The 23,463-nt window shown below is 49.5% G+C and overlaps 1 protein-coding gene across 1 annotated transcript; it reads left to right on the forward strand.

The window, feature by feature from the left end:
- The first annotated feature begins 27 nt into the window (after positions 1-27).
- Positions 28-5,008, forward strand: TULP2 (TUB like protein 2). Its single transcript, XM_051989828.1, is given in 13 exon segments — positions 28-125; positions 383-434; positions 622-748; positions 839-976; positions 1,254-1,547; positions 1,632-1,774; positions 1,777-2,109; positions 2,538-2,819; positions 3,416-3,528; positions 3,663-3,777; positions 3,859-3,957; positions 4,113-4,284; positions 4,815-5,008. Coding segments are annotated over 13 exon segments (2,037 nt in total). The 5' UTR covers positions 28-90; the 3' UTR covers positions 4,949-5,008.
- Positions 5,009-23,463: the final 18,455 nt, after the last annotated feature.

Consider the following 23,463-nt stretch of genomic DNA (forward strand, 5'->3'; position numbering starts at 1 on the left):
GGTTGGAAGGCCGCATCCCTGGGTCTCAGAGAGGTTAAAACCCAAGAACAGGGATCCTAAATCCTGAGGCCTGATCCCTGTATCACCAGGATGTCTCAGGACAGTGACCTGTGGAGGAAGGATTCGTGAGTTACGCCTTTTTCTGCTGAGGGGGTGGGGTGGAGTCTGGGTGCCTGTGCATTTGGGGGCTGCAGGAAGCTAGGGAGTAGGCTAGAGAAAGGCAAGCTTGGGGGAAGGGACACTTGGACTCCTGGGTCTCCAGAGGGCAGAGGTCAGAGTTCTCCTCTTTGTCACCTCACAGAAGATCTGCTTTGGGAGGGGTGCCGCCCACAGATTGGGGGAGCCCAGGACCGGCCCCAGGCCCGTGTATCTCTCTCCTCAGGAGTCTGGGCGACGAGCTGGCCGCTGTGAGGCAGCAGAAGCTAGAACAGCAGGTACTGGGTCCCCTCCCGTTATCCCCTTACCCCCTTTCCCGCCAAAGCCGTGCCCCTGCCCACTGTGTGACTTCCGAGTGCTCACTCCGCCTCTCGGGGCCTCGGCCTTTCCCTCGGTGAAGCGGGACAGACAGGGCGGGAGTCTTGGGGCTAGAGCATCTCTAAGCGCTCTGAGGGCCTCCCTCAGCGGCGCTTGTTTGAGAAGAAGCAGCGGCGCAAGCGCCAGGAGCCACTGATGGTCCAGGCCAATCCCGACGCTTCCCTACGGCCTCGGAGGCCCCGACGGCGAGAGGAGCGAGGCCCCGGGGAGAGTGGTGAGGGCTAGCTCAGGGAGACTAGAGGGTGGCCTGCTGGGCGTGGCGCTCCCACGCGCGGCCTGTGGCAGACCCGCCGTCGTCCCTCAGGCCCGGTGAACCCTTATCTCCTGGAGAACGTGCCAGAGGCGCATCTGCGAGCTGGTACCCACAGCATTCAGGGCAGCGTTAACTGTGGCGGAGACTGTGGGAGCGAGCGCACCTCTCGACAGGCCTTAGGAGGGGCTGGTAAACCCCGCTCCTCTGACCCCCCCCCAGGCCTGCCCTGACTCCCGGGCCCCAGGCCCCTCCGCCCCTTTTCAGCCCTTCTGACTCCCTCTCCGTCCCCCCCCCCCCACGCCCCGGGGAGCCCAGCCTGCCCCGCTCCCCCCCCTCCCCTGCCTCCTCCGGGCCCACATGCCCCTGTCCTCTCAGTACCCTGGTCTCCCCTTCCCGTGGTCCCCACCAGCCAGCGATCCCGGCCTCCCGACCGCCAGCCCTCAGCTCGCTCTCTCTGTGCCCACAGAGAGCTCGGACCCAGAGCTAGAGGAGGTCTCGGTGGAGGACAGCCCGATCTCTCCGCCTCCCAGCAAGGATATGCCTGGGACCCGACGCCGGGGATGGCCGGCTCGGCAGAGGCCAGGTGAGAAGGGGCTTCGGGTCAGAGCCGGCCGGAAGCCGCCCCCGGTTCCCCCTCATTCCCGCTCCGCCTCCGCCTCCTCAGGGAGAGGAGAGGCTCCCCAGGAGCACAGCCCAGCGAAGACGCCGGTGCCCACGGCGGAGGAAGAGACTGCGAAGTTGCCGGAGGAGATGGGAGCCGGTGAGAGGATCCCCCACCCCCACCCCGGGCCCCGCCTTAAGGGCCGCTCCGGGCCCGGCCGTGACCCCTCTCTCTCCCGCGCAGAGCCAGAGAGCCCTGCGGCGCCCCAGCCGGCTGAGGAGGAAGTGGGCGAGGCTCGCCCTGCCGAGAGCCAAGAATCCCAGAGCGACCTGGGGGATAAGAGTAAGTGCCCGGGTGTGCGCCCGGGAGGGGGCGGGACCGGCCCCCGGAGCCTTTTCTAGTTTGCCAAACCCTTAGGGGAGGCCCAGAATTCGGGCGGGAGGGGGGATCCTGGCGCGGAGGAGGGGGCCTGCCGGGACCCACGCCTCCCCCGCCTCCGTTTCCCCCAGAGGAAGAGGAGGAAGAGGAGGAGGCGGAGGCGGAGGCGGAGGCAGAGGCGGAGGCGGAGGCGGAGGCGGAGGCGGAGGCAGAGGCGGAGGCGGAGGCGGAGGCGGAGGCGGAGGCGGAGGCGGACGCTGAGGAGAGCTGCGAGACTTCGGACGTGGGACCGGAACAGGGCTCGCAGCGAGGCCAAGACCACGGAGACTCTGTGTCCAGCAAGGTCAGCGCCGCGCTGAAAAGGGGCCAATCAGAGCTCGGCATGTGCTCGGAGGGGCGGGCCTGAGCGGAAGGAAGCGCCAGTTAGGGCGCGGAACCGGCAGGCTGGGCGGGGCGCTGGCCCTGCGGGCCCGAATCGGGATGCGGAGCGCCAGTTAGGAGGCGGGGCCGCGGCGGGAGTGTCTCGGCGCGCCCAGAGTCCCGGCCTGTTTTTCCCGGGGAGAGCGGGGCGGTCCGGCCCCCGAATCCAAAGAGCCGGATGGAGGCCCCGTTCCGGCGTCGTGTGCCCGCGCTCCCTTACGGAAGTAGCGCACGCGGAGGCTGGGAGGGAGGCTGCGCGAGTCCCGGGGTGGCCCCGGAGCGGGAGGGAGACTAGGCAGATCCCCGCGCCCAGAGGGAGGGCGGGCCGCTCACCCCCGGCCCACCACACAGGATGAGGACGAAGAAGAGACGGCCGAGAGGGTGGCCACCGTGGCGCAGGACTCTGCCCCGGGCGGCGGGGTCGGAGCGGAGGCCGGGGACATCGGGAAGGTGTCGCACTCGTCGCCGCGCGCCCCAGGCCCGCAACCTGGCGAGGACATGGAAGCCTACGTGCTGAGACCAGCTCCTCGCACCTGGACGGTGCAGTGCAGGATCACGCGAGACAAGCGGGGCATGGACAAGGGCATCTTTCCCTTCTACTACCTTTACCAGGAGGAGCCCGAGGGCAAGAAGGTGTGCCTCGGCCGGCCTGTGCTCTGGACCCAGGAGTCCCTCTCCCCCAGGCCCGGGATCACAGAGTTCCACCTCCCATTCCCAAACGAGCCTCCTCCTGAAACTGTGGCCCCAGAGGCCTCCCTCCCCAAGGACCCAGGAGCTCCAGCTCCCAATTTCAGAACCTTTGCTTGGTAACGAGACTTTGCAGGCTCCGATCCCTTGGACCCAGGAGGCTCTAGCCTCATGTTCAAAAGACTCCAGTTCCCCGAAGCCTCCAAGTCCGAGCCCAATGCCCGCACCCTGAAACCCCAGTTTCTGTGCTTCAGAATACCAGACTGCCCCCGGCCTGTGAACTTCCCCCATTCCTAGCACCCCAGCGTGCCCTTCCCTCCCCTGACCCAGACTTCCATGTGGTCCTGTAGGACTAGAGACTTTGAGGTTGACCTGTGCTGCTCCTACTTTTGAACCCCAGATTAGCTTCCCTAAAGCCCTGGCCCCCTCCCCACTGTGAGAGACACTCAACGGCCCAGAAGGAGCTTCCCACCCGCCTGTGGAGGGTGGCAGGGAGATCCTAAGATAGGTAACCGGGGACCTCCATCCCACCCCACTCCTAGCATTTTCTCCTCGCTGGACGCAAGAGGAAGCGGAGCAAGACTTCCAACTACCTCATTTCCCTGGACCCCACCGACCTGTCTCGAGATGGGGACAACTTTGTGGGCAAAGTCAGGTGGGGCAGAGGCTGAAGGGATCCTTGGGTCTGGAAGGGCATGAGGGCTGGAGGAAGGGGATACCTGGGTTAGGAGGGATCCACGAAGGCCCCAAAGGGCTGCCTGAACTCCCGAGGTATTTTCCTGCCGGCAGGTCTAACGTCCTGGGCACCAAATTCACCATCTTCGACAACGGGGTGAACCCAGATCGGAAAACCTTCATGCTGGAGTCCACCCGGATCCGAGAAGAGCTGGGGGCTGTGTGCTATGTGAGAGCTGGTTTGACAAGGGGGAGGAGGCGGAAGGAGGAGGAGGAGCTGGCGAGGGACAAACTCTGGGTCTTCTTGCAGGAGACCAACGTTTTGGGATTCCGGGGACCACGAAAGATGACAATCATTATCCCAGGCATCGACCCCCAGAACCAAAGGCTCAAGGTTCAGCCCCAAAATGTGAGTCAGCCCGGAAGGGGGAAGACACTCCTGGGTCCCTGAGGTTGGGCCCCTAGGTGGAAGCGGGACCAAACACGGGCCCCAAGAGCAAGCCCGGATAACCAGGCAGCGGCAGCGGGTCCCGAAGCCGGTACATGGGTCTACTCTTTGTCCAGGAGCAGGAAACCCTTCTGAGTCGCCTTCAGCGAGGGGCCAACCAAGGGCTGGTCCTCCTGCAGAACAAGGCGCCATCTTGGAGTGACGAGAGTGGCGCCTACGTCCTCAACTTCCACGGGCGGGTCACTAGGGCCTCCGTCAAAAACTTCCAGATTGTGCACCCCGAAGACCGTGAGCCGGGGCAGGGCCCCGGGCAGGGTGGGGTGGGAGAGCCAGGGCGGGGCCGCCAGAGAGGAGGCTTTGGGGCCCTTCTGGGGCGCCAAGAAGGTGTAGACAGGATAAATTGGAGATGGGGAACGGGGAAAGGCTTTTTGCAAAAGGGGGAGATTGAGCTAGGACTCGCAGGGAGCCAGGGAAGCCAGGAGGGGAACGGGGAGACACTAAGACCCCCGGAGGCAGAGGCTTTTTTGCTGAGCCCTGGCGGCCAGATCTTTCCCGATCAGGGAGGGGCCCAGGAGCTCAGCTCCCAGAGGGGGGTCTCTCAGGCACCGCCTCCACTTCCCTGACTCCACCCCCAGGATTAGGAACCGCCTTCCCTCCCATATCTTGGGTAGGGATGGGGATGGACTACAGCTCCCAGAAGTCCTGGCGGCAGAGCCCTTGCCAGGCGCCCAGGCGGCCCCGAGTTCTATTGGACGTTGTAGTCCCTCTGGCCGGTATAGAGCCCGCGGGTCTCCGTAACCGCCGTTTCTCTCCTCCAGCTGACTACCTGGTGCTGCAGTTCGGCCGCGTAGCCCCGGACATGTTCACCATGGATTTTCGATTCCCCCTTTGCCCCCTTCAGGCCTTCGCCATCTGCCTGTCCAGCTTCGATGGGAAGCTGGCGTGTGAGTGACGCCCCCCACCCCCCGGCCCACACGGGGCTGGCCCCCAATAAAGTACTAATTTCCCCTTCCCAACGTGTTCTCCGCCTGTTCTTCCCGGCCCCGGCCCTCCCACCCATTCCGAGCCGAGGGAAAAAACGGAACTACAACTCCCATGAGGCCTCGGGCCAAGTGCGCTCCTGAGAAAGACTCAGGTCAATGGCTGCCATTTGGCAGTTGTAGCTCTGTCTCCTTCCAGCCCTGGGGCCCCTCTTTGGACAGGCCAGGCGGGGGAGGTGACTCGCTCAAGGAGGCAGAGCCGGGGTCGGTAGCCCAAGCCGCCTTGGGTTGCAGGTGGGGGCGGGGCAGCGGGGCGGGAAAGGCCGAGGGTCCCAGCGAGAGACCAAAGCCAAAAAGTCAGAGTGAGAAACTGAGGCTGGCGTGGAGGTGATGCCGGCCACCTGCGCTGCGGACCCCTCCCCACGATCCAAGCCCCCCTCGCCCCTCCCAAACCCTAACCCAGAACACTGTCGGGGACTAACCCAGCAAGGTCCTGAGACAGACAGAGCGCCCGAGGGGCCAGAGAGACACAGAGGGAGACGCTGACAGGGCGGCGGGGACCCCCGGGGCTGGGACGGACAGAAGCCAGGGATCCCGGCGCCCACCTACGCTCCGGCCCGAGGCAGATGCAGAGAAATCCCCAGAGGCTCGGCGCCTGGAGCGGGGGAAGGGAGCCACAGCTCACAGACTGGCGGGGAGCCCAGACAAGCCTCTCAGCCTCATTTCCCAAGATAGAGTCGGGGTCCTTTCCAGCTCTGGGCCTAGGAATATAGGGGAAAGTCACTTAACTTCTCCCAGCCTCAGTTTCCCCATCTGCAAACAGGATGGACCCCGAGGTCTCATCTTGCCGCCCGGGCTTGTTTCCACATTAGGGCACAGCTCGCCCCCCACCATAAGCACATCAGCTCCTAGACGGTCTTGAAGTCGGACCCCCTGAGGTCACTGCAAATGGGGCACCCCCCAGTCCCCCCCAGCCCCTAGTCTCCACGCACGACTTGGTGCTCACTACTGAATGGCCCTGGGACCAGGAAAGCATCCCCCCCAAGCCCGAGTTTCTCAGTCGGCCCGGCTTGCAAGCCCACGTTTGCCGCCCTGTCCCTTCCCTTCCCCGAGTCTCCCCAAACCTACTCTCTGTTCCACTATAAGGCAGCTCTCCCAGCTGACTGTGCCGCCCACGGAGGGAGCCTCGCCCGCTGCTCGGGTGAGAGTCCAGGCTTCGAACGCCCACCCTCTTCCCAGGCTGGCTCTGCTGGGGCGCTCAGACAAGACCCTCAGGCTTGAGATCAGAGAGGAGGGTAGTGGGAGAACCTGGAAGCTGGCAGTCAACTTCTCCCCCCCCCAGGGGGCATTGACTTCGGCTCTTGGGCTGTGCCAAGCCCTGGGCTAAGCAGTGGAGAGTTTGCCAGCTCCAACCAGCGGCCGGGTCCCTTGCCAGGCTGCCTCGGGCAAGCCCCCGGACCCGTGCCCAGGAGTTTGTGCCTCCGGGCGGGAAGCAAGGGCGAGACTCCCTAGGCCATCCTGTCTGTCACCGCGGACAGCTGCCGCCTTGGTCTCCCGCCTCTGTAGCAACTCCGGCTCCCACTTCCCTCATGGGACGGCAAGAGCCAAAAAACGGAGAAGCGGCGGCACAAAGGGCAGCCCCGCAGGCCCCGCCCCGATGGTCCTCGCGCCTCGACTCCCCTTCGTGGCCCTACATCCTGAATCCAACAAGGGGAAGTTCTGCTCTGAGAGTGGCTGCTGGGGGCAGGGGAGCAGGAAAAAAGGCACTCGGGCAGGGGAGAGGAGGGTCCTCCGGCCCGGCTTTTTATGAGGGAAAAAGGAAGAGTCCGGCACAGCGACAGCATTTTAGGGACCCAAAAGCTGAGATTTCAGAGAGAGGGGCGGGTGGTGTCCAGGGGAGTAAGCCGCAGTGGATTCTCCCAAGGAGCACAGGAGATGCTCAGGAGAAAATCCTGAAGCTGCAGAGGAAGGAAGAAGGGCGGGTGGTTGGGGATGGTCAGAGTCACCACGTGCTGATGAAACCCATCGCCCCACTTAGTTGGATGTGACCACAGGTGGTTCCCCCCAAAAGCATGGAGGCCCCGAGCCTGCTGCGAGGGCTGGGGGAGCAGACGGTGAGATTGGGAGGGACGACCTAGAGCCTCCCGGGTCCTGTCCGGGGCACTGCCAGGCTCATCTCCCGTTGCCCATCACCCGCTGCCCCTGCCAGTGCTTCTCCCTCCGCCGTCCATCCTCGGACCATCATTCCAGAGCCCGTCTGTTCGTCCAAGGCAGTAGCCGCCCAAGGGATCAGTGCAGCTTCCAAGCTCTCGGTCCGGTTCTCTTCCCGACCCAATATGACATCCCCTACGGACAGACCTGCTCAAGAACCCACACACACACTCCCCTGTGCCCAGAATCAAATCTGAACTCTTTGACATTCGAGGTCTTCTGAAACAGCTTCCCATAATTGGGTGAGTGAACTCGGCAAGAGCCTGGCCCCTCGTAGCAAAGAGGGAAGGAACCATCGGCAGCTCCCGGCTCTGGGGAGACCCCGGCAGGCAGACCCTGAGCGATTCCACCCACTGATTAATACTGGTGAGAACAGAGTTCCCAAGTGAATGACTTCGCATGTGGGACGCACACAGCTGCTGCTCCACTCCCATGGGAGACCCTGACAATAATCAGGAGGCCTCCCTGGAGTCAGGAAGCCCCGAGTGCAAATCCAACCGCAGCAACTCATAGTTGTGTGGCCCTGAACAATGTAGTTCATCTGTCCGCCTCAGTTTCTTTAATTAGAAAATGGCAAAAATGGCCAGAACAACCCCCCCCAGTTCCACTGGCGGACCAGAAGGTGCTCCAAGAAGGGGATCCCTGGGCAGGCTCAGTCAGCCCACCAGGGAGGGCAATGAGCTTCTATTGGCAGCTTGGGAGATCAGGAGATCAGTATCCACGGCAACAGCAAGATTATATGGTGATCAGTTCTGATGGACCAAGCTCTCTTCCATGACAAGAATTCAGGCCAGTCCCAATGACCTTGGCATGGGGAGAACCATGTGCCCCAGAGAAAGGACCGAGTGTGGACCACGACACAGCGTTCTCACGCTTTTTGTTGTTTGCTTGCATTTTGTTTTCTTACTCATTTTTGGTTTGATTTGATTTTTCTTACACAGCAAGATAATTATACAAATATGTATTGATATATTGGATTTAATATAGATTTCTACATGTTTAACATATACTGGATTACTTGCCATATCAGGAACGGGGGGAGAAGAGGGGGAGACTGGAATACAAGGTTTTGCAAGGGCTAATGTTGCAGGATTGTCCACACACGTGTTTTGAAAAATAAAAAGTTTTAATAAAATAGCTTTTTATTTTTCAAAAAGATTGTTTTCAAATGCACCCTTGTAAAACCTTGTGTTTCAAATTTTTCTCCCTCCCTTCCCACCTCCCCCATCCCCTAGACAGCAGCTAATCCAATATAAGTTAAACCTGAGCAATTCTTCCAAACAGTTTTCTTCTTGTTAGTAAAGAAGGGAAGGTAATACACATTTATTAAACACCTGATGTATGCCGGACACTGTGCTTTACAAATATCACTTTGTGATTAGGCCAGTTCCAATGATCTTGTGAAGAGAGCCATCTATACCCAGAGAGGACTGTGGGAACCACAACACTGCATTCTCACTCTTTTTGTTGTTTTGCTTGTTTTTTTATTTTCCTTTTTGATCAGATTCTTCTTTTTTTTTGATCCCTTGTTAGAAGATTTTTTAAAATAACTTTTTATTGACAGAACCCATGCCAGGGTAATTTTTTACAACATTATCCCTTGCACTCACTTCTGTTCCGATTTTTCCCCTCCCTCCCACCCCCCCCTCTCCTCAGATGGCAAGCAGTCCTATACATGTTAAATATGTTGCAGTATATCCTAGATACGATGTATGTGTGCAGAACCGAACAGTTTTCTTCTTGCACAGGAAGAGTTGGATTCAGAAGGTATAAATAACCTGGGAAGAAAAACAAAAATGCAAGCAGTTTATATTCATTTCCCAGTGTTCTTTCTTTGGGTGTAGCTGCTTCTGTCCATCCTTGATCCATTGAAACTGAATTAGCTCTCTTTATCGAAGAGATCCACTTCCATCAGAATACATCCTCAAACAATATCGTTGTTGAGGTACATAATGATCTCCTGGTTCTGCTCATTTCACATGAACTTTAGTTCATGTAAGTCTCGCCAGTCCTCTGTATTCATCCTGCTGGTCATTCCTTACAGAACAATAATATTCCATAACATTCATATACCACAATTTACCCAGCCATTCTCCAATGGATGGGCATCCATTCATTTTCCAGTTTCTAGCCACTACAAACAGGGCTGCCACAAACATTTTGGCACATACAGGCCCCTTTCCCTTCTTTAGTATCTCTTTGGGGTATAAGACCTTGATCAGATTCTTCTTACACAGCATGATATTATGGAACACACAGAATGACATTTGGAAATATGTATGTCTATATTGGATTTAACACCTATTTTTAACATGTATAACATATATTGGATTGTTTGCCATCTAGGGGAGGGATGGGGAGAAGGGGGAGAAAATCTGAAATAAAAGGCTGTGCAAGGGTCAGTATTTGAAAAATTATCCTTGCATATGTTTTGAAAGTAAAAAATTTCAATAAAAAAAATCATCTCATTTGAACTTCACAACAAACCTTTAAGGAAGGTGCTCTTCTAAACATCAAATGCTCTTCTTATTAGTTAAAAAGGGAAAGGAAGGCAATAAACATTTATTAAGTAACTGCTGTATGCCAGGCACTGGACTAAGATCTCATTTGATCTTCACAACAAATCTATAAGGAAGGGACTGTTATTAACTCCATTTTACAAGTGAAGAAATTGAGGCAAACAGGTGAAGTGCCTTGCACAGGAACACATAGCTAGTGAGAGTCTAAGGCTGGGTTTCAATTCAGACCTCCTGATCTTGGCTAGTGTTCTGTAGCACACCCACCTGACCCCGGTGTCCTGGACATCAGTCAGTGTCACTCATTGAACCTGGTCACTTTGAAGCCTGGGCCACCTCTAGATCCTTGGATTGCCCAAGGAAAAGGGCAACAACTAAAATCTCTTCTGTGGGTTTACTGGGATGAGAAGGATCCCATGGACCTTAGCCCCAAACCACAAGGCCGTGAATCCCATGGACTTTGGCCTCAAACCACAAGGCCGTGGATCTCATAGACCTTAGCCCCAAACCACAAGGCCGTGGATCCTGTGGACCTTAGCCCCAAACTACAAGGCCATGGATTTCATAGACCTTAGACCAAAACCACAAGGCTGTGGATCCTGTGGAGTTTGCCATGTTAGCCTAAAACCACAAGGCCATAGATCCCGTGGACCTTAGCCCCAAACCACAAGGCTGTGGATCCCGTGGAGTTTGTCATATTAGCCTAAAACCATGAGGCCATGGATCCCATGGACCTTAGACCAAAATCACAAGGTCATGTATCCCGTGGACCTTTGCCCCAAACCACAAGACTGTGGATCCCGTGGACCTTAGCCCCAAAGCACAAGGCCATGGATCCTGTGGACCTTAGACCAAAATCACAAGGTCATGGATCCCGTGGACCTTTGCCCCAAACCACAAGACCGTGGCTCCCATGGACCTTAGACCAAAACCACAAGGCCGTGGCTCCCATGGACCTTAGACCAAAACCATAAAGTCGTGGATCCCATGGACTTTAGCCCCAAAGCACAAGGCCGTGGCCCAGAGGCCAGAAGCAGCCAGGACACTAATCTCTGGGCCAACCATCCCTCATGTCTCCCAAAGCCACCAAATGCCTTTTTGGGGCAGCTCTCCCAGCAGCCGCTCTACCCTTTTCTGCCCAAACCCGCTAAGGCGGCCTGGTCTTGACTGATACCATCATCTCCTCCTTCCAAGCTAGAAGCACCACGGGGGAAGATCTTCTCACTGTGATTCTCCCTGGAGAGGCGCTTGTCGCCAGGTGGCGCTGCAGGGGATGCAGGGGTGAGCGCCAATTCCCTCGGCCACTGGTGTCAGGGAAGGACAGGAAGGGGGCAGCTCCCATCTGGGCACGGGGCAAGCAGGCTTCCAAGGGCTGGTGGCAGCATCCGTAGAATCCCATGGACTGAGATGATACAGGAGAGTTGGATCAGGGCGGATGAAAGATGCTCCGGAGTTAGAGACTGAAGGGACAAAGGCAAATGATTCCAACAAGGAGAGGAAGTGGGATTTGTCTGAAGAGACTGACGTGGATGCACAGGGAACTCACCCACAAACTGGTTTTTTGTAACCTAGCATTCCATTTTCCCTAATTATATGTAAAAATTTATTTTAATATTCAGGGGGAGGGGCAAGGTCCAAATGTCAAGCATCTGACTCAGGTTCTCCTGACTTCAGATGCAGTGCTCTATTCACTGTGCCAACTAGCTGCCCCTGTTTGCTTGGTGTTTTTTTCAAATTTTGAGTTCCAAATTTCCTTCTCCCTTTTCTCCTCCCCCTCCTTTAACCCCCACTCCATTGAGAAGGCAAGAAATTTGACCTAAGTCCCACAAACCGATTTTAAAAAAAAATAAGCAGAAATGATCATGTTGCAGATGATATGATGGTATACTTAGAGAACCCTAGAGAATCAACTAAAAACTACTAGAAACAATTCACAATTTTAGCAAAGTTGCAGGATACAAAATAAATACACATAAATCATCAGCATTTTTATATATTACCAACAAAGTTCAGCAGCAAAAGATAAAGAGAAATTCCACTTAAAATAACTATTGATAGTATAAAATATATGGGAATCTACCTGCCAAGGCAAAGTCAGGAACTACACAAACACAACTACAAAACACTTTCCACACAAATAAAGTCAGATCTAATCAGTTGGAAAAATATCAAGTGCTCACAGGTAGCCTGAATGAATATAATAAAAATGACAATACTACCTAAATTAATCTACTAATTTAGTGCCATACCAAACTCCCAAGAAATTATCTTACAGAGCTAAAAAATAATAATAATAATAACAAAGTTCCTCTGAAAGAACAAAAGGTCAAGAATGTCAAGGAAATCAATGAAAAAATGCAAATGAAGAATTAATTGGGTCAGACCTAAAACTATATTATAGAGCAGTGGATATCAAAACCATTTGGTACTGGCTAAGAAATAGAGCAGTTGATCAATGGAATAGGTTAAGTTCACAGGACAAGACAGGCAATGACTATAGTAATCTAGTGTTTGACAAACCCAAAGACCCAGATTTTGGAATAAGAATTCACTATTTGACAAAAACTGCTGGCAAAATTGGAAACTAGTATGGCAGAAGGTAGGCATAGACCCACACCTAACACCATATACTAACATAAGGTTGAAATGGGTTCATGATCTAGACATAAAGAGCGATATTAAAAACAAATTAGAAGAACAAAGGATAGTTTACCTTTCAGAGCTGTGGAGAAGGAAGGAATCCATGGTTAAAGAAGAACAGGAGCTCATTATTGATCACAAAATAGATAATTTTGATTATATTAAGTTAAGAAGGTTTTGTACAAACAAAACAAATGCAGCCAAGATTAGAAGGAAACAGTAAACTGGGAAAACATTTTTATATTCAGAGATTCTGATAAAGTCCTTATTTCTAAAATATATTGAGAATTAACTCAAATTTATAAGAATTCAAGCCATTCTCCAATCAATAAATAGGCAAAGGATATGAACAATTTTCAGATGAAGAAATTGAAGCTATTTCTAATTATATGAAAAAGTGATCTAAATCACTATTGATCAAAGAACTGCAAATTAAGACAACTCTGAGATACCTGTCAGAGTGGCTAAGATGAAGGAAAAGATAATGATGAATGTTGGAAGGGATGCTGAAAAACTGGGACACTCCTGCATTGTTGGTGAAGTTGCGAATACATCCAGCCATTCTGGAGAGCAATTTGGAACTAGGCTCAAAAAGTTATCAAACTGTGCATACCCTTTGATTCAGCAGTGTTACTCGTGGGCTTATATCCCAAAGAGATCTTAAAGAAGAGAAAGGGATCTGTATGTACACGAATATTTTTGGAAGCCTTCTTTGTAGTGGCCAGAAACTGGAAACTGAGTGGATGCCCATCCATTGGAGAATGGCTGAATAAATTGTGGTATATGAATATTATGGAATATTACTGTTCTGTAAGGAATGACCAGCCAGAAGATTTCAGAAAGGCCTGGAGAGACTTATAGGAACTGATGCTGAGTGAAACGAGCAGGACCAGGAGATCATTGTACATTTAAACAATACTATGTGAGGATCAATTCTGATGGACATGGCCCTCTTCAACAATGAGATGATTCAAACCAGTTCCAATAGAGCAGTAATGAACTGAACCAACTACACCCAGAGAGAGGACTGTGGGAATTGAGGGTGGACCACAACATAGCATTCTCACTTCTTCTGTTGTTTGCTTGAATTTTATTTTCTTTCTCTTTTTTTTTCCTTTTTGATCTGATTTTTCTTGTGCAGCAAGGTAATTGCATAAACATGTATACCTTTTTAAAAATAAAAAGAAAATAGGCAGAACAAGGCCCAATAAGAAAGAATGAAAATAGCCATATGGCAAATTTCTATAAAGAGAACATTAAGAGCAAAAGAAAAGATTGATCTAATTAAAAGAGATAAGGAAGGAAACTATATCTTGCTAAAGGGCACTATAGACAATGAAGCAATATCAGTATTAAACATATATGCACCAAGTGGTATAGCATCTAACTTCCTAAAGGAGAAGTTAAGAGAGTTGCGAGAAGAAATAGACAGCAAAACTATAATAGTGGGAGATCTCAACTTGCACTCTCAGATTAAGATAAATCAAATCATAAAACAAATAAGAAAGAAATTAAAGAGGTAAATAGAATATTAGAAAAATTAGGTATGATAGATCTCTGGAGAAAACTGAATGGTGACAGAAAGGAGAATACTTTCTTCTCAGCAGTCCATGGAACCTACACAAAAATTGACCATCTATTAGGACATAAAGACCTCAAAATGAAATGCAAGAAGGCAGAAATAGTAAATGCTTTCTTTTCAGATCACGATGCAATAAAAACTACATTCAACAAAGTTAGGTGTAAATAGATCAAAAAGTAATTGGAAACTAAATAATCTCATCTTAAAGAATGATGGGTGAAATAGCACATTATAGACACAATTAATAATTTCACTCAAGATAATGACAACTTTATACCAATAAATTTGATAACCTAAGCAAAATGGGTGACTACCTCCAAAAATATAGGCTTCCCAGATTACCAGAGGAGGAAGTAAATTGCTTAAATAGTCCCATTTCAGAAAAAGAAAAAGAACAAGCTATTACTCAACTCCCTAAAAAAAAATCCCCGGGACCAGATAGATTCACATATGAATTCTATGAAACATTCAAAGAACAATTAGCCCCAATGCTTTATAAACTATTTGAAAAAATAGGGATTGAAAGAGTCCTACCAAACTCCTTTTACGACACAGACATGGTACTGATACCTAAACCAGGTAGATTGCAAACAGAGAAAGAAAATTATAGACCAATCTCCCTAATGAATATTGATGCTAAAATCTTAATAAGATATTAGCAAAAAGACTACTGAAAATCATCTCTAGAATAATACACCACGATCAAGTAGGATTTATACCAGGAATGCAGGGCTGGTTCAATATTAGGAAAACTATCAGTATAATTGGCCATATTAATAATCAAATTAACAAAAACCATATGATCATCTCAATAGATGCAGAAAAAGCATTTGATAAAATTCAACATCCATTCCTATTAAAAACTCCTGAGAGTATAGGAATAAATGGACTTTTCCTTAAAATAATCAGTAGCATCTATTTAAAACCAGCAGTAAGCATCATATGTAACAGGAACAAACTGCAACCATTCCCAATAAGATCAGGAATGAAACAAGGTTGCCCACTATCACCGTTACTATTTAATATTGTATTAGAAATGCTAGCTTTGGCAATAAGAGTTGAGAAAGAGATTAAAGGAATAAAAATAGGCAATGAGGAAACCAAATTATCACTCTTTGCTGATGATATGACAGTATACTTAGAGAACCCCAGAGACCCTACTAAAAAGTTAGTAGAAACAATCCACACCTTCAGCAAAGTTGCAGGATACAAAATAAACCCACATAAGTCATCAGCATTCTTATATATCACTAACAAAACCCAACAGTTAGAATTACAAAAAGAAATTCCATTTAAAGTAACTACTGATTACATAAAATATTTAGGAATCTATCTGCCAAGGGAAAATCAGAAACTTTATGAGCAAAACTACAAAACACTTTCCACACAAATTAAGTCTGATCTAACCAACTGGAAAAATATTAAATGCTCTTGGATTGGGCGAGCAAATATAATAAAGATGACAATACTACCTAAACTAATCTATTTATTTAGTGCTATACCAATCAGACTCCCAAAAACCTACTTTGATGACCTAGAAAAAATAACAACAAAGTTCATATGGAAAAACAAAAGGTCAAGAATTTCAAGGGAATTAATGAAAAAAAAATCAAATGAAGGTGGACTAGCTGTACCAGATCTAAAATTATATTATAAAGCAGCAGTTATTAAAACCATCTGGTATTGGCTAAGAAATAGACTAGTTGATCAATGGAATAGGTTAGGTTCAAAGGACAAAACAGCCAATAACTTTAATAATATAGTGTTTGACAAACCCAAAGACCCCAGTTTTTGGAATAAGAACACATTGTTTGACAAAAATTGCTGGGAAAATTGGAAACTAGTATGGCAGAAACTAGGCATTGACCCACACTTAACACCGAACACCAAGACAATGGTCAAAATGGGTTCATGACCTAGGCATAAAGAATGAGATTATAAATAAATTGGAAGAGCATAGAATAGTTTACCTCTCAGACCTGTGGAAGAGGGAGGAATTTGTGACCAAAGAAGAACTAGAGACCACTATTGACCCCAAAATAGAAAATTTTGATTATATCAAATTGAAAAGTTTTTGTACAAACAAAACAAATGCAGACAAGATTAGAAGGGAAACAATAAACTGGGAAAACATTTTTACAGTCAAAGGTTCTGATAAAGGCCTCATTTCCAAAATATAGAGAGAATTGACTCTAATTTATAAGAAATCAAACCATTCTCCAATTGATAAATGGTCAAAGGATATGAACAGACAATTCTCAGATGAAGAAATTCAAACTATTTATAGCCATATGAAAATATGCTCCAAATCATTATTAATCAGAGAAATGCAAATTAAGACAACTCTGAGGTACCACTACATACCTGTCAGATTGGCTAGAGTGACAGGGAAAGATAATGCGGAATGTTGGAGGGGATGTGGGAAAACAGGGACGCTGATACATTGTTGGTGGAATTGTGAACACATCCAGCCATTCTGGAGAGCAATCTGGAACTATGCTCAAAAAGTTATCAAATTGTGCACCCCCTTTGATCCAGCAGTGTTTCTACTGGGCTTATACCTCAAAGAGATACTAAAAAAGGGAAAGGGTTAGGGTTAGACCTGTATGTGCCAAAATGTTTGGGGCAGCCCTGTTTGTAGTGGCTAGAAACTGGAAAATGAAAGTATGTCCATCAATTGGAGAATGGTTGAGTAAATTGTGGTATATGAATGTTATGGAATATTATTTTTCTGTAAGGAATGACCAGCAGGATGAATACAGAGAGGCTTGGAGAGACTTACATGAACTGATGCTAAGTGAAATGAAAAGAATCAGGAGATCATTATATACCTCAACAACAATACTATTTGAGGATGTATACTGATGGAAGTGGATCTCTTCGATAAAGAGAGCTAATTCAGTTTCAATTGATCAAGATGGACAGAAGCAGCTACACCCAAAGAAAGAACACTGGGAAATGAATGTAAACTGTTTGCATTTTTGTTTTTCTTCCCGGGTTATTTCTACCTTCTGAATCCCATTCTCCCTGTGCAACAAGAAAACTGTTCAGTTCTCCACACATATATTGTAACTAGGATATACTATAACCTATTCAACATGTAAAGGACGGCTTGCCATCTGGGGGAGGGGGTGGAGGGAGGGAGGAGAACAATCAGAACAGAAGTGAGTGCAATGGATAATGCTGTAAAAAATTACCCTGGCATGGGTTCTGTCAATAAAAAGTTATTAAGCAAAAAAAAAAAAAAAAAAAAAAGCTAACTGGGCCCAAGGAAAGAGATAAGACTTGGAAGGAGAAAATAAACATTTGGATTTTATCAAAAAAAAAAAAAAAAAAAAAAGAGAAAGAGAGAGAGAGAGAGAAAACATTAAGAATTTTAAATTTCAGAATGAACAGAGTCAAGAAGTTTGCTAAGAATCACAAAAAGGGGTAAGCTCACTACTACATACCTCTCAGATTGACTAAGATGACAGGAAAAAAATAATGATAATTGTTGGAGGGAATGGGGGAAAACTGGGACACCAATGCATTAGTGATGGAGTTGTGAACTGATCTAACCATTCTGGGGACTGAATGTGAATCACATTATAGTTATTTTCATCTTTTTCTGTTATTTGCTTGTTTTTTATTTATTTTCTCATTTTTTTCTTTTTTGATCTGATTTTTCTTGTGCAGTATGATAAATGTGAAATTATGTATAGAAGAACTGCACATGTGTAACACATTGGATTCCTTGCTGTCCAGGGGAAGGGAGGGAGAAAAATTTGGAGCACAAGGTTTTGCAAGGGGGAATGTTGAAAACTAATTTTTCATATATTTTGAAATTAAAAAGCGATTATTAAAAATAAAAAGGGAATAAGGTCTTTTAAAAAGTAATATAATAATAAAAGTTATATAATAATATATAATAACAATAAGCTATATATTTTGCTTTATTATGTAATATAACAATCCTTGGGCAGCTAGGTGGTTCAGTGATTAGATCACTGGGCCAGGAGTCAGGAAGATCTGAATTCAAATCCAGCCTCAGACACTTCCCAGCTGTGTGAACCCAGATAGTCACTTCACCCTCTCTGACTCCATTTCCTCCTCTCAGATGAGTTGGAAAAGCAAATGGCGCCAATACAACTCCAATGGGGTCATAGAGAGTTGGACATGATTAAAGAACAAGAGAGATATTGTTATCCCCTTTTATAGAAGAAGGTCCCAAGGCTGGGAGGAGATAAGAGGCTGAGGCTCCCACAGTTAGGATCTGAGGCAGTCTTCCTTGATCTTAAATACAGTACTCTATGTGCTAGGCCATTGAGCTGCATCTCTTGGGGGAAAAAGGGGCGGGGGGGGGTCAAAGGAGGCACAAGGGGTTTGCTTGGAATGGACAGGAAAATAATGACTACAAGTGGAGAAAAAGCAGAGCTACTCACTTCCTGTTTTGTTTCTGTTTCCTCTGCCAAGAAGAATGATCTTTGCATCTGAAGCCACAAAACCGAAATGACTCCCAGGGAGTGATTCCCCGAGATAAGGAGATGGTGTGAGCAGCCCTTGGAGCCTCCTAGCCCAGATGAAACCCGTACTGGGGTCCTAAGGGACTGAGAACCCCCTCCCCCAGGTCCTAAAGGGACTAACAGACCAATCGTTAAGTAGAGGTCAGGGCCGTGTGAAAGATTTTGGGGGAGATTGTTGTGGCCAGCACAACACAGGCCAGTGGCGGCTGAAAATGAGCGGGGCTGCTGATAATTTACTGAGAGAAACCCTGCAGCTTATAGATCTTAAAACCATGTGTTACTATGAAAAGCACCGATCTGTGAGCAACCCCGTCTGTTTTCCATGATCCGGCTCCCCGGAGCGTGTCATTTGTTTCCAGAGGCTCAGTCTTGGGTAAAGTTTGCAATGTCCCCGTAAATGTGCCAGGATCTTCTGCTTTCTCATGATTTCAAGCTGAAACGCAGCTTGATTAATTTCAGGAGGAGGGGAACATCCCAGTTACCGAAGGGATCTCTCTACAGGAGATATGGCGGAAGATGGCAGAAGAAGAATGGTAACTATGAAATAGAGCGGGAGAGCAGAAAGTTAGCAAGAAAGGGGTTTTATGGAACCTATATATTATGGAGGGCGTAGCACCCTCCAAGATCTGTAGAGAAATAAGGAGGAAGTCAAGGGTGAGGGAAGAAGATGCGGGAGGATCTCAGGGTGGGGGGAGTTAAGTAATATAGTGGGGCAAGTTAAGGAGAATTAAAGCAAAGCCAGATAGGAGATGTGTATATAATGAGTGTATATGTATATGTACGTAGCTACATGGGGATATAGAAATATATCCTCTCTTAACTATGGCCTGCTTGGGGGGATTGAAGAGACGAAATGGGGGGGAAGAATAAAGACAGTTGCACAGCAAAGAGCAAAAGAAGAATTTCCAAGGAAGTAAAGAAAAGCTTGATACTCGAATAGAATTTCTTCTACTAATAAAGACACTTTTTGGAACGGGTATTTGTTCATTTAAAAAAAATAAATAATGGAAAAGAGTTCCCTGGTGGAAGTCACAATTAGCCAGGAGGAAGGAAACACTGCAAGAGGTTGGAATTGTCCTTGGCTGGCAGGCTCAATCCTTCTTTTTCTTTTCTTTTTTTTTTTTTAATTTTTTTTTTATAGCTTTTTATATACAGAGCATATGCATGGGGAATTTTTCGGCACTGACAGTTGCAAATCCTTTGGTTCCAACTTTTCCCCTCCTTCCCCCCACCCCCTCCCCCAGATGGCAGGTTGACCAATACATGTTAAACATGTTAAAATATACGTTAAATCCAATATATGTAGACATATTTATGCAGTTATCTTGCTGCACAAGAAAGGTCGGATTTAGAAAGAAGGTAAAAATCATCCGGCAGCCTCAATCCTAAAGGGATTTTGAGCCCTACAGGAGCTGAAGGGGGAGAGACACCATAACGCATGGGGGCAGGGGGGGGGGGCACCACCTGACATGAGGAAGGGGAAGACACCGCTGGCCCTAGTGGACCTCAGAGCTTCAGCAAAGATGGGGATTGTAGGAAAATTGAACCGCAGGGATGTGCCTGACAAGGGGGGGCTGCCCAGGCGCTTGGGGGGGGTTCCTTGGCTGGGCTCAGCAAAGTGGGCTCACGGGGCTGACCCCCCCGGCGCCCTGCCCCGTCTGCCTTGGGGCAGTACTTCGGTCCTTGCCTGCCCAGGGCCCAGCGGCCCGCAGGGAGAAGATGGCCCGGATGCTGAGGAACCATCCCCGGCCAGTCGGACTCCCGGCCCCGCAGATCCCATGCCTTGGGCGGCCGCCGAGGGTGGCTCCGCAGACTGGCAGGCGCTGAGCGGCGGGAGAGCTTCGGCCGGCAGGCGCGGGCGGATCTGGGGGCAGAAGCCGTAATCCGAGGGAGCGCACGGCCGAGGGATCGGCAGCCGGGGCTCCGGGAACTCTCCGGGGATTTCCGCGGAGTCCGGGGACGTGAGCTGAGATGCCAGGGGCTGCCCACGTGATGACGGCCACCAGATGTCCGGGAGCCTGGGGGGGGCTCGCGGCAGGGAGGGCAGAGGTCTGCTCGGGCCGTGGGGCTGCCTCCGGGAGGGCTCTCCGAGGGGGGGGGGGGCGGCCATTTCTGCTACGGCGGGGCCAGCTGAGGGCCCCCCTCGGGCTCTGGGATCGCGCCTTGTCCTCCGGCCGTTCTCTCCCAGCCTCCTTCGCGGCTGAGCCTCGGCTCAGGCCCCCGGCCGCGCGTCCCGGGCTCGGTCCGGCCCCTCATCCCTTCCGCCACTTCTTCCCGTGGGTCTCCTTGGCTCCTGTGGCGCTGTTCTCCCCCCGGAAAGCGGGGGGTAGTGAGGGCGAGGGGAACTCCGGGAGGGGCTCCCGGCTCTCGCAGGAGAAGCGCGTCCCCGGGGACTGCGCTGGCCAGGCCGCCGAGAAACGCCCGCTGGGAGGGGCGACGGGCTCAAACCGCCAGGGCCGCGCGCCGCACAGCCGGCCCGGGCCGGCCCTCCGGCCGAGCGAAGGCGCCTTTGGCCCAACGGCCCGCAGGCCGCCCGAGCCGCGAGGATCTCCGCAAACTGGCCGCGAATCCCGTGGGGGCCCCTCCCGCTGAGGGCGCTAACGCAGTGAAAGTCCTCGCCGGAAAGGGAAGTGGGCAAAGCCTTTATGAAGGGCCTACTGTGTGCGCCGCGCTGGGGCGCCAAGGGGAAAGGGAGAAAGGACGGAGACTCCCGGGGCTGTTCTTTCTTCTGAGTTTTAGACTCGCGGGCTCTAGAGTCAAATCGGGAGTTCCACTACAACGGCGGTGTTTATGACTGAGCCTGTAAAAAGGGAGGGATGGATTTGGTGATGGCTGGGGCAGGGGCGGGCGAGGGGCTCCGGGAGGGCGCCGGGAGGGGGGCAGGGGAGGGCGAGGGGCGAAGACACTCAGCAGAATCAGGAACTTAATGGCCTCCAGCACCCACAGGAAATGGGTCTCAAAGGCAAAGGACAAGCCAAAAGGGAAACCGGGGCCGATTTATCCATTTGTGAGAACTGCCAGGGTCCCCCGCTCTAACCAGGAGTGAAATGGCCTTGGAGAACTGGCCATGTCCTTGGTATCGGACTGCACTGAAGTGGTTGGTCAATCAACAATCTACACAAGCATTTACTGAGCGCCTGCTAAGTCCTACACAAATACTCTCCTCAGTCCTTAATCTTGGGAGGTAAATGCCATTATCCCCATTTTACAGATCAGGAAACCGAGGCAAACAGAGGCTAAGGGCCACATAGGTAGTTAAGAGCTGGATGCACATTGGGGTTTTCTTCAGTCTGGCTAAAGCACTATTTTCACTGTGCCCCCTGGCCAGCTGCTTTGGGTGTGGGGGAAGGATGGTCAGTTTTGGACATAGTGAGTCTTTTTCTTAGTTTCGATTTTATTAATCTCTCCTTTGAATTTCAGAATTTCCAATTTGGTATTTAACTGGGCGGGAGGGCTGAAACTCCTGAGTGGATGCACTGAGGTTGCACCACCGAGGGCTTAAGGTTAACTATGGATTGGACAATATTCTATTAGCATATGCTTGGAAAATGGCCCTTCCCACTATTCTGTGCTGCCTCGATAATTGGTGTACACAGAGAATTGTAGGAGGGACGAGGGGGTGGAGTAAGGCAATCCAGAGTCACTTTTGGCGGGGAGATGAAGAGGAGAGGTTGTGGAGATCCTGTATCCATTCCCTTCTACCCCGAAAGACCAAGAATAAAGACCAAGGACTTTTGCTTATCCTGACTCCGGCTGATTCTAAGGTATCCAGGGAGATAACTCGGTCTTCACAAGGGTTAATTTCTTTTTCTGGCTTTTAAAAAAATGAATGCCCAATTTTATTTCTCTATTTTATTCATGTAACTAGAGATATAAAATTTCCTCTAAGAACAGCTTTGGCTGCAGCCCATAGATTTTGGTATATTGCCTCACTATTGTTATTCTCTTGAATGAAATCATGGATTTTTTCTGTGATTTGTTTGATCCACTCGTTACGTAGAATTAGGACTATTCAATTTCCAAATGGTTTTTAGTCTTTCCCCCGCCCTTTATGGGAAATAATTTTTATTAAACACTATTGATCAGAGAAATGCAAATTAAGAGCACATAGATACCACTACACACCTGTCAGATTGGCTAAAATGCCAGGAAACAATAATGACGCATGTTGGAGGGGATGCGGGAAAACCGGGACATTGATACATTATTGACGGAACTGTGAACTGGTCCAGCCATTCTGGCAAGCAATCTGGAACTGTGCTCAAAAAGTTATCAAACTGTGCATCCCCTTTGATTTGGCAGTGTTACTACTTATATCCCAAAGAGATCTTAAAGCAGAGAAAGGGACCTGTATGGGCCAAAATGTTTGCGGCAGCCCTGTTTGTAGGGGCCAGAAGCTGGAAACTGAGTGGATGCCCATCAATTGGAGAATGGCTGAATAAATTGTGGGATATGAACCTTATGGAATATTATTGTTCTGTAAGGAATGACCAGCGGGATGAATACAGAGAGGACTGGAGAGACTTACATGAAGTGATGCTAAGTGAAACGAGCAGGACCAGGAGATCATTATATTCCTCAACGACGATACCATATAATGATCAGTTCTGATGGACGTGGCTCTTCAACGATGAGATGAACCAAATCAGTTCCAATAGAGCAACAGTGAACTGAACCAGCTACACCCAGGGAAAGAACTCTGGGAGACGACTATGAACCACTCCATAGAATTCCCAATCCCTCTATTTTTGTCCGCCTGCACTTTTGATTTCCTTCACAGGCTAATTGTACACTATTTCAGAGTCCGATTCTTTTTGTACAGCAAAATCACTGTTAGGACATGTGTACTTATTTTGTATTTAATTTATACTTTAACATATTTAACATGTATTGGTCAACCTGCCATCTGGGGGAGGGGATGGGGGGAAGGAAGGGAAAAGTTGGAACAAAAGGATTTGCAATTGTCAATGCTGAAAACTTACCTGTGCATATAACTTATAAATTAAAAGCTATAATTAAAAAAAAAATGAGCAGCA

Source organism: Antechinus flavipes, chromosome 3, assembly GCF_016432865.1.
Source record: "Antechinus flavipes isolate AdamAnt ecotype Samford, QLD, Australia chromosome 3, AdamAnt_v2, whole genome shotgun sequence".
Lineage (NCBI taxonomy): Eukaryota > Metazoa > Chordata > Mammalia > Dasyuromorphia > Dasyuridae > Antechinus > Antechinus flavipes.